General features: G+C 37.7%; 1 protein-coding gene across 3 annotated transcripts; it reads right to left on the bottom strand.

Annotated features, from left to right (window-relative positions):
• Positions 1 to 393: 393 nt before the first annotated feature.
• Positions 394 to 13,801, bottom strand: LOC139934756 (regulator of microtubule dynamics protein 1-like). 3 transcript variants are annotated; one of them, XM_071929156.1, is made up of 9 exons: positions 13,675 to 13,801; positions 6,353 to 6,467; positions 5,592 to 5,878; positions 4,772 to 4,861; positions 4,197 to 4,252; positions 3,726 to 3,813; positions 3,223 to 3,253; positions 1,746 to 1,879; positions 394 to 675 (listed from the first exon to the last, which is right to left on the bottom strand). In XM_071929156.1, the coding sequence occupies exons 1-9, from the start codon at positions 13,789 to 13,791 to the stop codon at positions 646 to 648; spliced, it is 948 nt and encodes a 315-aa protein (XP_071785257.1). In that variant the 5' UTR covers positions 13,792 to 13,801; the 3' UTR covers positions 394 to 645. The 3 variants fall into 3 exon arrangements, with proteins under 3 accessions (XP_071785257.1, XP_071785256.1, XP_071785258.1); XM_071929155.1 differs by lacking the exon at positions 13,675 to 13,801 and adding an exon at positions 9,750 to 9,944; XM_071929157.1 differs by lacking the exon at positions 13,675 to 13,801 and adding an exon at positions 9,687 to 9,823.
• Positions 13,802 to 14,424: the final 623 nt, after the last annotated feature.

Here is a 14,424-nt window from a genome sequence, read left to right as displayed (position 1 = left end):
CCTAGAAGTTTGCAATTGAATAAAATCAAATCAAATCAAACCAAATCAAAGTATATAATATACAACTCTCTGTAACATCAAATTACATGAACTCATATTTCCAGAAAAACAACAAAGCCCCCCCCCCAAAAAAAACCCCAAAACAAACCCCAGAACAATTATACTAATCTCCCTCTCATGCTAACACCCATACCCAAAATATTCACATCACCCTTTATACTACTGCATGAGTAACCTATTCTACCAGAAGACTGTCGTGGTCTCTTTTTGGAGAAGTGTTGGCTCTGAGAAGAAGTGGTATGGTCCCTTTTTGAGAAGTGTTGGTATTAGAACCGGTGTGGTCGCTTTGAGAGAAGTGATGGCTATTTTAGAAGGACCTGTTCAGTCTATTTTGGGGAACGGTTGGTACCAAAAAGAGCTGGTGTTTTCTGGACATTTCGAACAGTAAACTCTGCTCATCTTCAGGAAAATGCTGGGCTGCTGATGATGTGCCGAGACCACATCGGTTCTTCTCAAAACCAACACTTCACCTCAAATGAGTTTTATACCCTTCTCAAAAGACATTGAGTCAACCAAGATGAATCGCTAATGTCAAATCCACTTTCCATCAAGTATGTACTGACATTTTAAGTCAAGGGTTTTGTATTAAAGAAGTTTCTTTGCTTCATTTACGACCTGCACAAGGGAAAAAAGGAAAGACAAAAGAGTTAATAGGACACTAGTAATTAGTTATGTATAAAACAACTTTTTTTTCTTCACTTGCTTGACTTGGCACCTTGTATGCAATGTGCAGCCAACCACGCCAGAAAAAAACCCTACAAGTTTGGATTGACAGACTTTAGGGTCACAGGGTTTAAGTACTCTTTTGTTGATCCTGGCCAGCTTGAAATGGGTTGTCTCTGTCCCTAATTGTAGTTCCATGCTCTTCCATCCCCCACCATGTCTTCCCGTCCTCTCCCAATCTACCATACTCTCTCATCTATTCTTCACATGTTTCTTGTTGTATCCAAACCTTAATGTCAGTCTTCTTCATTCAGGACCAGTGCTTTAGTTGCCATTATTTAGCATGTATGCCTATGTAGTTCTGTTCAACATATTTCTTAATTTTGTTTTCCTTTTACTATAATCTTATTTCCAATTAAATGTACATGTATTGTTGTTGTTGATGATGAAATGGCCGAATAAATAATAATAACAATAATAATAATAATAATAATAAGTCTACATGTATTTGCAATGTGTGTAATTTCCTTTTTCTGTTATATTATTTGTACTTTTTTTCCCAATTTTGTAATTATTGTTTAATTGTTATCTACTTAGATTTTTTACAAGCTCATGCTTACCAAAACGGCCCCTTACTCTATTTATTTATGTTTACTTTTACTAAAAGATATGTTTTGCTTTACTCCGTAATACCAACTGTCGTTATTATTTTATGAGAGTATGAAAATAAATGTATTCTTGAATTGAACATTTTTTGAATTGATGTTTTTAAATTGTCATGAAATTTGACTTTTGGGTCACAAATGTGATGTTTAAATAAATAAAAAAATACCAATATGGGCACATATGGACGCCTACCCAAACCACCTATGTGGACACCTTGTGCCTTGGCTCTGGTCTGCAACGCGAGGAGCTGTGTACCAGTGTGTACAGCTGTGTACCAATGTGGGCCATCATCCGATGCTCCACATTGACTGAATGAATGAATACCAGTAAAACATTTTTGAAAACCTTCCACAAACCTCTTGATCCTCATCCTTCTGTGGGGAGTAATCGGCTGCTTTAGTGAGCCACACTTTGGCATCTGCCTTATTGCCCATCTTAGAATATGTCTTGCCAAGCATCAACAGATTCTTGCTGTAGAAGTTGGGAATGGCTAAAATCAAAACAATAATAACATTACAGTATTCATTAATACCTCAGACAGTTTCGCTATTCCTTTTGGTGGAGAGCGCATCAGGTGGTTTTTTTTAAATGGTTGATTATGACGAGCTGGAGCTCTGTTTATAACCGGTTGTAGTCGGATACTACGCGCTAGTCTTGGTGCAAGACATTTCTTGTTACGGGCGATGCGGGCGCTGTCGGTGAGTTGGCCGCGCTGTGTGTGAAAGGAAAACGAGAACGTCTTGCACCAAGACTACAGCGCTCACTAACAGATCTGGAAACTGGGATCTCAGTCATAACAATGTAACACACGGACGCTGTACATACAGAGCTCAAACACGTCGGAAACGGATAAGTTTTACAGAGTTTCTTTCTTTTATGAATGGGAATAAAAGAACAGTGAATTGTTCTTTAACAGCCGTTTAAAACCTTGCAGGGTCGCTGCCGTGTGAAAAAGGCCCGAGCCAACGACCATGGCGCTTTTAAACGGCCGTTAAAGAACTCATTGCTACCCTTTTATTCCCTTATTTATACAGCACCTTAAGAGTGAGTACTGGTTAAAAATATTAACATATTAAAGGCAGTGTGCACTATTGGTTATTGTCACAGACTAGCGTTAAAAGTTGGTGTATCTCAACATATGCATAAAATAACAAACCTGTGGAAATTTGAGCTCAATCAGTCATCGAACTTGCGAGATAAAAATGAAAGAAAAAACACCCTTGTCACACGACGCTGTGGGCGTTTAGATGGTTGATTTCAAGACCTCAAGTTCTAAATATGAGGTCTCAAAATCAAATTCGTGGAAATTTACTTCTTTCTCGAAAACTATGGCACTTCAGGGGGAGCCGTTTTTCACAATGTTTTATACCATCAACCCCTCCCCATTACTTGTCACCAAGAAAGGTTTTTTAGCTAGTAGTTATTTTGAGTAATTACCATTAGTGTCCACTGCCTTTAATGCCAATAACCTTTATATTTTTATATTGTTGTACATACATTGTACATGGCCCAACTGGGTACAGTTTTTATTCTTAAATCCTTGTGCTCTGTTTTTTGTGCAATATTTGTATCTGCCTTTTTTACTTTTTGATATTTGTGGTGCTTTTATAAACTTGTGCGCACAATGTCATTTCTTCTTTTTGGAGAGTGATAAAGTTTTCATATGATCTTATGGCTTTAAGAAGATCAAAGCACTTCACATTAAACTTGTACTAAAGAGAAGCTAAACAAAAGTAGAATTTCAAGAGAATGTTTTTTGAAATACTTTACATTGCAACTTTATTTTTGGTTTAAATTATTTTTATCCTGGCCTAAGAAAATAATAGAACTCACTTTCTTCCGCTTTCTTGAAATAACCCAGAGCCTGTGGAGAAATAGGAGGAAATAACAGAAAGATAAATTTGGCCCTGTTGTGCATTTTATCATTCTTGTCTAGTTTATTGTGAAATTTTTGATCTTTTTGATGTATTAAATTTAGAAGGCTTAACTGTTAAAATGCTTAGCTTAAAAAAACCCACCTTGAAATCTGTTTCTTAATTTCATTTCACAAAACACGAGACACTCCTTTTCTTTAAAATGTAAGGCCAGCCGTAGATTTCATCAAACCCTAAACGTAGGATTAATCTTAGGACTTAAGACGAGTTCAGTTCTCTATCTGAAGACGTAGGACCCATTGAACCCATCCTAAGATAGGCCAAGTTACTCATACTAACTCGAGATAGGATTAATCCTAGCCTTTCGTAAAATTGGCCGCAGGAGACTGTCCAGGGAGAATGATTGACATCCCTGTTATTGTTCGGGAGTTCATTGATCTGTTAGTTTGACGACAAACTTACTTCTTCATAGGTTGAGGTTGGTGGAGTGCCAAATATTGCAGTGGCAATCTTCCTTTGGTACCAGGCCATATCAGCAAACGTAAAACACCTAAAAAAAATCCAAGAGGAAAAGTTTCATGAATTGTCAAGAACTTGCAAAAGCTAACCAAACTAGCGAAATCGCTCCACCAATGCTCAAACATTTGGCAGCACAGGATGTTTAAGAAATGACAAGGACCAGTGATCAGGGGTAATAATGTTGGAGGCCCTTTGAGACATGGTGTATAAAGCGCTATATGACAACTTCTGATTATTCTTATTATACTTCTGGTTGGGGTCACTGAAATGCAACCCAAGTGGAGTGTCTGAATTATTGGTTGAGTGGCTATGGCTGTACTGCTGAAAACCTCCTATTCTTTGGCATTGTCATTGCAGCCACAGGCCATAGACGTAGCCATTGGATTCAGATGCAGCCTTAGTTTCTTGACTTACCAAAGACCCATCAGATGGTAACACGTTGCGTCAGCTGGGTTGAGCTCAATTGCTTTCTGGAAATGAAAACACGAAAGAGAGATAACCGTTGAAAAATTTTTGAATTATTTATTTTTCTTCAAAGAAACTTTGAAACAATAACAATTATGAATGGCCCCTATTGTTCCAATATTTCATTTTAGGGTTATAGAATGGAATTAAATAACACTTATCTAAAAGTGACAGCATAATTTATGCGGAAAAACATGTCCACAGAGTACCAAGTTTACACCAAATATATAAAAAGTCTCCCAGAACTGTAAAAGTCGCTTAACTTTGCCACTAAAACTTTCTATAATTGCTACATGAGTTAACCTTTGACCCAAGATCTTAAGAAGTGAGAGTAAAGGCCGAGTCACACTGCAGCGATAACGAGAACGATAACAATCACGACGCACAGAGGACGATTTGTATTGGTTGAACTGCTCCACGCACAATATGCACACGCTCATTCAGCCAATGGAACGCGTTCTCTTTGCGTCGTTATCGTTATCGTTCTCGTTATCGCTGCAGTGGGACCGTCACAATTTTCTTACCAGGAAATGATCTCTGATGATGAAGGCATTTGCCACCTTCTTCTTGATTCCTTCGTAGTCGCCGACTTCACTGATGCAGATAGCAAACCACTGGGGAGAATGATACAACAAAGCAGTGCAAATAAACAATAATAAGTGTAGCAGTATGATCTGATTAAAAAAAAAGAAGTCTGTCCCGAACCAACATAGCTCATTGGGCAAATGTTATCTCGAGATAGGACTGATCTTACCTCCAATAAGACTGATTTTTATCTAAGACTGATCTTATCTCTTAATTAGGACTAGCCTTAAAGACAGTGGACACTATTGGTAATTACTCAAAATAATTATTATCATAAAACCTTTCTTGATTATGAGAGGTTGATAGTATAAAACATTGTGAGAAACAGCTCCCTCTGAAGTGACGTAGTTTTCGAGAAAGAAGTAATTTTCCAAGACTTAGAATTTGAGGTCACGAAATCAAGCTTCTGAAAGCACACAACTTTGTGTGACAAGGGTGTTTTTTCTTTCATTAATATCTCGAAACTTTGACGCGCGATTGAGCTCAAACTTTCACAGGTTTGTTATTTTATGCATATGTTGATATACACCAACTGTGAAGACTAGTCTTTGACATACCAATAGTGTCTAGTGTCTTTAAGTTTTCAATAACTCCTAAAGAAATGTAGGACAAGTTCTAAGCTTGAACTATCTTTGTAAAAAGGACCCCTGTGCCTTTAACCGTTAGGAAACTGATTTTAAACAACTTTTTGTTTAAACGGTTTTAAACATCCTGCAACCAAAAATACAATTCCACCTCCGCCAAGAATAGTTATTGTACCTTATGAGAAGCAAAGTGCTGCTCGTTGATTTCAAGACAGCGTTTGGAAATATCTAAGGCTTCATAGGTCAGCGTCTTCTTATCAGCCGCTGATGTGGCAGTCATCTGAGCTTTGTCTCTACACGCCCTACATAGTCTCCAGAGTACGTCCACATTCTTGCTCTCTTTGTGCTTCGAAATGAAGTCGTAGTGCTCCAGTGGCTTGTTCTCGTTGTAAAGTTTGTCCGACTCTTCCATGATCGCGGCATCTGTGTTGTCGGCCATGGTTGGTTTTGGGGTTTCAGTATCTGAGAGGAGAGGAATTAGACACTGGAATTGTTGCAACGTGCTTAACAAGCAAAAGGATTCATGGTATATGAATTTATAAATTAGTTAGTGACCTAGCGCGACCAAGTCCTGACTAGAGTTTCACCCTAGGGAACACTGTTGCGCAACTTACGCCATAAACGTTGCGCAAGTGGACTTATGCAGTTGCGTAAAGTTTTGTGAAATCGGCCTCTGGTCTGCTAGGCAGGGTGGAATTTAGAAGGCCCAATGTTGATATGGGGCTCAGCGACAGAGCTATGGCCCCACAACCGGAAGGACACAATGACGGCAGGAGTTTGATGTACAATATTAGCATTGGACAACAAAGAACCCTTCACTGTACATGGTGTATTTAACACACAACTGTTAATACACAACTTTGTGCCTATTGTGAACAAGAAAAATTAACATCCAAAGATATGCCCAGTCAAAGGCTCCATAAGTGTTGTCCATACCTGGCTTACTACTGGACCAAAGTGCGATACCTCGTGAAGCTACAAGAGTCGATGTGAGGAAGGTACCTAGACGAAATCTACTCGCAGTCGACGACAGTGCCACAAATTTAGAATGCTGCAGGATACAATACAAAAAGAGAAATCAAAGGAAAATCATCATTGACCTAAGTGGGGGCGGAACAAATTACTGAACAAATAAACTGACCTCTATCTATGATTGTAGAGTACACTCCTCGTCTAAACATGTACCAACTGATGATTATCACAGTTTATTTCCACAATTAAAGTTATAAAGATATGCCACTCTTCAATGCAATGATACAGGTCCAAAGGTGGTTGGTCTAATTAGTTGCTACCATTCCAATCAGAAAGCCTTTGGGTCATGGTCAACAATGCACAATTGTTGCAAGCTGTTACGGGGTCCATGTCGTTTTGTACACCCGAGGGGGAAAATGGCACCCAAGGCGAAGCCGAGGGTGCCATTTTCACCCGAGGGTGTACAAAACCCATGGACCCCAAATCACAGCGTACAGCAATTGTTTTGTTATACGTTGGTAACATGATTATTCCTCTTCTCAAAGTTTTGTTGTCATCTTCAAAGATTATAACAACGGAGTATGCATAGTTTAGTAAACATTGTTCAAATAAGAAACCATTCTACTCTGCTCCCTCGAAACCGCGGCTGTTTCGTACTAGGTGCTGGAAATCGACTAACAGTGGGAATGATCAAGTTGATGTACACCAATTAATAGCACTCATGTTACCTGCTGCGCTGTGCAGCCATGGTACATGCGTACTTGTTACATGGCAAGTGATTGGTTCTCGACCAATCAAACTTCACGATTTGTTACCGAGGTAAAACAAATAATGAATGAGCACTGCGAGTGTTGTGATTAAAAAATATAAGAAACCCCGAGGTTTAGTTTTCTCTGAACTTTTTCAGTGACTGGTTAGCAGGACTAGTAATCTTTTCATTTACAAAATTTTACTAGTTGTCAAACTTTTCCAGTTGGCAGTACTTCCTATTTTAACACACCTCTTGCTCGTTCTGTATCCTTGTTGGCTGAAACACGGGCTCGTAGGATGAACTAATATAGGCTCCGTGATTGCGCACGGGTGTTTTGCGGGAATAGTACCAGAGCAGGCAATAGTCTTTGAATATAGTGCCTGCGGTAACATGAGCCCTCTCTTGACTTGAACCGTGAACAACTACAAAACTCCTTTTTCTGTTCTTATTTGACATTTAAGACCGAGCTGTGTTATAAAACACATATTGACTGGTATAATTCGGTAACTAGTGTACATCCATTCCCCCTCGGGCCTGTGACCAGGGCCCAATTTCATAGAGCTGCTGAGCACAAAAATTTGCTAAGCATGAAATTTCTTCCCCGATAAAAACAGGATTACCAGCCAAATTTCCATTTGTTACATAGTGATTGTTACTCCAGTGTTCAGCTTTTGTTTGCTTATCCTGAAAATCTTAAAATTTAAATTTGGTTGGTAAACCTCATTTTATCAAGGAAGAAATGTTATGCTAAGCAAATTTTTGTGCTTAGCAGCTCTATGAAATTGGGCCCTGTTGACTTTAAATCTTTCTCAAGAAATAGTTCTTAATTTCACCACACACATGATATAATTTTCCAGAGTAACAACATTTAACCTTTGTAAAAGTAAAGAACACTTTATGACGAAAAGGGGCGAATAAAACTCAAAGTCATTAAAGATACAAACCGATAATTATTATGTTACAATTTAAAGATACCCCATCTTTAGTTGTTTTGCTGCATCCAGCAGCAATACACTAGTCAGCACTGCCGGAAAAATGCAAGAAAACAACTTTTTTGAAACGTGCAAACTCATTGACTTGGACTTGCATGCAAGGCAAAGTCTGCCTCGATTGACGTCACAAAAAGGGTAGGCGGAGTCAACCCCCAAACAACTTAAACTATTTTTTAAATATAAACCTTGACAAACAGTTACTAAAAAAACTGTTGTATTGTTTAATACAAAAAAAAAAGAAGGATAGGCTGTCATGCTGCCGTACTTTGTGTGTTGGCTACGCGCCATAGAGTTATATACATATAAGAACTAGTGGGCGCACTGGAATGCTGTTTGCACAAACACGAAGGGACCGCAAGGAGACAAGCGCCATACTGTACACGCGTTGAACATGAAGTACACATTGGAGTTTGTGATTATTGAAAGCTCTGCGATGCTGTTTTGTCAACTTACAAAATGGCTGCATGAACACATGCTGTGCGGCTGGTGCTCTTTTGTCAACTATTATACACATATTGACTGGCAACGAGGTAACTAGTATACGTCTATTCCCACGAGGGACTTTGAGTGACCAGAAGAGCGACCTCTTTTGGTCACTCACAGGCCCGAGGGGGAATAGACGTACACTAGTTACCGAACTATGCCAGTCAATATGTGTTTTATAACACAGCTTAAAATGTCAAACAAAAACAGAAAAAGGAATTTTTGTAGTTTGATCACGGTTCAAGTCAAAAGAGGGCGCTGTTACCTGGTTATATTTCTGCAAAACACACGCGCGCCATCACTAGCCTATATTAAGTAGGATTTGAAACTTTGCATGGTGGAGATAAGATATAGAAGAGTTTGCGGTAACACCATGTAATAACAATCTCTAAATGAGTTGGGGTGGTTCTGAAAAGAACCGTTGGGTTAACTCGACGTTTCTCCAGAAGACGATCAGAGCATACTGATCGAAACGTCGAGTTAACCCAACGGTTCTTTTCAGAACCACCCCAACTCATTTAGAGATTGTTATTACATGGTGTTACCGCAAACTCTTCTATAGCCTATATTAGTTCATCCCACGTGACCGTGTTTCAGCCAACCAGAACACAGAACAAGCAAGAGGTGTGTTATAAAACAAAATGGTCGCATGCGCGCATGCCCCGTACAGCGTATGTAGGCCAGTGCGCCCTCTAGTTCTCATATAATATACATGTATCTCTATGCTATGCACATACGCCTATTGTCCTGAGAGACGGCACATGGGTGTGTGCGACTAGACTGCGGGACTGTGTATCCTTACAGACTCCATGAGCGGAGAAATATCGCCAACTGGGCAAAGGAATAGTGAAAGCATCCACTTGAACAAGGCTATGAGACAGAGAGCCTGCATACAGAATGCACCGAAAGCAGGAAGTAAACTATAATTGTTTTTATATAAATGTAATAAATATTTATGCCTACAAAAAAGTAACAGTAATAGTATACAGTTCATGACAGCCATATTATGCTTATAGAAGAAATCCACGACTAACAACATCAACTGTATGAAATATCATAGAGCTATACTCACACAACTTAAATAAGAAAGCAAAAATCAGACCATGGAGCTACATGTATAAATGATCAGACACACCTCAACCTCATGTAAAATGAGACAACGTAGGAAATACTCTGAAACACTATCAGGGTACCAGTACAACCGTGGAGGAATGGTACAACATGGAGGTAGTAATAGCAGGAACAGGGTGAGGTTTAGGTCACAATGCACAACCATGAACACCACACAGTGTTATAGAAACCTTTAAATAGAACGAGTGTATTATTTACATACGTACACATGTACACATGGTACACTCACACAATATACATACACATTGTACGTACAGAGTGCTACACATGTACACACCCACAACTACAGTTGGGTCAGTACCAATTACAGTCAGAACAGACACTGGTTGACCTTGTTCATTGATTTCAATGCAAATGCATTTCTATTTGGGACTGCTACTATAGTTGGGGTATAAAACATCGAGCGGGGGGGGGGGGGGGGGGGGTGGGTTTGTACAAGGACAAATATCTGTAGCATGGACCTTGTTTCCTCCCTGCATGGTCTAATACAAAAAGTTGTACAAAATTGTTATTTTGAGGGCAAATCAACCACAATTCGGTCCTAGTCTTTAAACTGTACATCAAAAATAGTTATTTAAACTAAAATGAAAAAATGGTCAAATATGCGGACAAATTTGTATGTACCAAAACACAATCAAATTTTCAGTTTTCCAAAGGATATAAAAAAGTAAATGTAGTGCATGCATTCTCATAAGCATCAATTTACAGAAAAACAACTATATTTAACAAAAACTTAAAAGCACTGAGAGAATACTTTTATATTTTGTTTAGTTAGTACTACTTAAAAAATGAACTGCAAGATATGTACTTCCTCGGAATCAAATTTGTAAAAACTGATATGATTTCCATTTAACTACTATACTCCAAAGTGAATAAGTTAAATGATTCTCAAAATGCGGCTCTATTTTTCTGGAAATATGCTGTACTTATAACCAAGCAAGTTTGTACTGCCATTTATTTTAGGAGGGATTACCTTTGAAGGTAAACCTCCCCTTAAAAAATAAACTAAAATTTCTTTTTACATAAAATACTAGATTTGAAAATTTGCCTGCAGTTCCCCTGGGTGAACCCAATTGGAGTTGGTGAAAAAGAGTCTAACAAATCATATCTTAATAAATTTACAATTTTATACAAACCACAGAACTTATAACATTATCAATACACTTTCTAGGTTACAAAATAACACACTATAAATAATACCCTTTCCATCCTATTAGGGTCACAAAACCAGGTCACAAAACCACCCTTTTGAGTGAAGCAAGAGTAATACAAACTAAAACAATGTATAACATTGTGCAAATAATGTATAACATTTTATACCAAATGTATAACAACTGTGGATTAGGAGTGTCAATCATTAACAGTGACAGGGCTAGAGCTAAAAATAACATAATAGAGAAAAGGATTGCCAGCAAAAAAGTGTCTATCCTAAATAATATAAAATTGAGTGTTGGTGTGGCTTCTTTTAACACCAGGGCCCAATTTCATGGAGCTGCTTAAGCACAAAATTTTGCTTAAAGATGCTTTGTCAGATTTTTGGCCTATTTGACCCAAAAATTTTGATTTAAAATTCAATAGGTATTTTGATGGGGGTCGAGAAAGTTACAAGCTTTCATTTGAGCCATTGCTCGAAAAAGTCCGCCAATTTTTAGTAGCAGTGAAATAAAGTGCTCAAAATTAGTTTTTGTCGGGATCCCAACAATATATCACGTGACCAATTGTTATGTGTTTTATAAGAAACGTTTTAAATTTTTGTCATGGTTCCTGACCATTAAAAGTAAAAGTTTAACTTGTTTTCGTTAGAGCGGGTGATACTCTCTGAAACACCATTCACTCAAAAAAATCTATTTTTTAATGTTTGGGGCCAAAAATCTGACATAGCATCTTTAAGTAAAAAAATCCTTGCTGAATAAAATCAGATTACCTGCTAAGATTCCACTCAATTGTTATGCTAAGTAAACAACAGCTAATACCAGTCACAAGCAATGTATATGCCCTGAAATTTTTGACAGAAACATGTGTAAAATAGCAAGCTATTTTCATGCTTAATATACAGGGCGTCTTCAAGTTCAAGGGAGTCTATGTTTTCAGGCTGTCTAAAAACAAAATAGGGTGTCCAAACGACGCCAAGATCAAGATGCATTGCTGGCTAATACAAATGGATGGCTGTTTTATTGCAACGGTGAAAAAGAGTCTGCAAACTGTGTTATTTACAGTCCAAGTATTAGGCTATAACTATTTTAAGCATGTAATTGGAAAAGAAATCACCTGAATAATTCTATGACTACCCTTTTTTTTAATTTGAGAAGAGAACAACAAGTAGGGGCCAATTCTTCAGAGCTGAAAACTTATGTACTCTATTTAAAAACAAGCAATGTCGGATTTACCTACTCGTAGAACTATAAAATATGAGAGATTCAGAAGCTGTCACATCATCCCGGAATTTAGATTAACAAAAGCTGGATATAACCTTTGATAGTTTTGGTTAACACAGACTGAGAGAGTCTCAAATCAAAATACATCAACCACTACTTTTAATAATAGATGTTAAATTTGCATCCGGAATAAAGAATATTAATTGTGGCTTCACCCATACACCGATGTGTTAGCAGTGTATACTCAGTACTTTCCCGAGTCCTGTTAAAAAATATCACAGGCATGTTACCTGGGTGGGATTCGCACCCATGACCCTTACAATTCTAGAGCAGTGTCTTACCAACTAGACTACCGAGGTGGAGGTTGCCCAGTAGCTAGAGGCAGTTCGAATCCTATGTTTTGGCAGCGGGTACCGCAACGATATAATCTACTTTGTTGATGAACAAAATTATTTACATTTATTTACAACTCTCACTATTTACAATACAATAATTTATATATATAATCAAGAGCATTGACCAAACACAATCCGCTGGATAATATATCACACGGTAGGTTTTGGTCACTTTGGGGTGCGGTGCTTTGGGTGTTGGCCCCAAAGGCACTGGACACTATTGGTAATTGTCAAAGACCAGTCTTATCACTGGGTGTATCTCAACATATGCATACAAACACAAACCCTTGAAAGTTTTTACTTAATTGGGTGTCGAAGTTGCGTGGTAATAATGGAAGAAAAAACATCTCTGTAAGTCACACAAAGTTGTGTGCTTTCGGATGCTTGATTTCAGGCCCTCAAAATTTAATTATGAGGTTTTGAAACCAAATTCGTGGACAATTACTTTTACTTCTTTCTCCACAACTACGTTTAGTCGTTACTTCAGAGCGAGCCATTTATCACAATGTTTTATACTAACAGTATTACTATCATTATCAACAGCTCTACATTGCTTGTTACCATGTCCTTTCTCTATGTTGTTACCAAGTAAGTTTTTACGCTAACAATATTTTTGAGTTGTTACCAAAGGCAAGCATAAATAATATAATAGTGTCCACTGCCTTTAACTTTAGAATTATTTATTGATCATTGTTGACTAAAATTTGCAAGTAAGTCGATATGATCAACAAGAAATAGCCTACAAAAATGATTTATGTCAAAATGTGTTCGTATTTGAATATAATACTATCATTTACTACACTCGACTACACACAAATTTTGATTGAATTTTTGAGTTGTTGTTCTTGCTGGCAGTTTGCCAAATAAAATCGATTAAAATAATTATGGAATTTGTTGGTCTGATGAGAAATTTTATATTTATTTATTGATAGTCGATGGTTGGTTGAAAATCCCAGAAAGTAAACTATACCACTCTGCCTACGTTGTTGAACTCCAAACAAAAAACAAGATCTGCAACAAAGAGCTGTAGCACTAGCAAAGCAGACGACACAAACATTTTTCGTTTCATTTGTTGTTGACTCAACATTGCACACTCAATTTATTGCTTATAAAAAAGACTTTCTGCCTGGCTACGGTATTATAGAAAGCATTAACCCACCTTATTAACGAAGAACCTCCACCTTGTTAGAAAACTTCCAGTCCTTAAAGCATCTTTTTGTAAATAATCGGTGACTACCCGCCGTAGCAATGTAAACTTTTTTACACTAGTCGCCATCTTTGTTGTGATGGACGATGCTGACCTTCACGCATGAGAAAACAAGGGATTCTTATAAATATGTCAAGCACCAGACTGTTTTCTCTGACAGGAAATTTCAACAGAGGGCGCTAAGTACTTTATATGGTTTCAGAAACAGTGCACGTCAGCATCATTGCTATCTTTCCTCAGGGAATCCAAGATTTTCAAAGGTTCCCCAAATAATAATTCAAGATGCTATGTCAGATTTTTTACCCCAAACATTAAAAATAATTTTTTTAGAGTGAATGGTATTTCAAAGAGTATTAAAACGTTTCTTATAAAACACATAAGAATTGGTCACGTGATATATTGTCGGGATCCCGACAAAAACTAATTTTGAGCACTTTATTTCACTGCTACTAATAATTGGCGGACTTTTTCGAGCAATAGCTCAAATGAAAGCTTGTAACTTTCTCGACCCCCATCAAAATACCTATTGAATTTTAAAACAAAATTTGTGGGTCAAATCGGCCAAAATCTGACATGGCATCTTTAAGCAACCAGTAAAACACATAAATTTTCACAAATTTTATAACTGTGCCTTTTCCAGACCCATAATAAATGGTTACTTATAAACCAGGACTTAAAGGCTGTGGACACTATTGGTAATAA

This window comes from Asterias amurensis, chromosome 3, assembly GCF_032118995.1.
Source record: "Asterias amurensis chromosome 3, ASM3211899v1".
Taxonomy (NCBI): Eukaryota; Metazoa; Echinodermata; class Asteroidea; order Forcipulatida; family Asteriidae; genus Asterias; species Asterias amurensis.
Note: the sequence above shows the minus strand (reverse complement) of the source record. Positions and strands in the feature narration are given on the sequence as shown.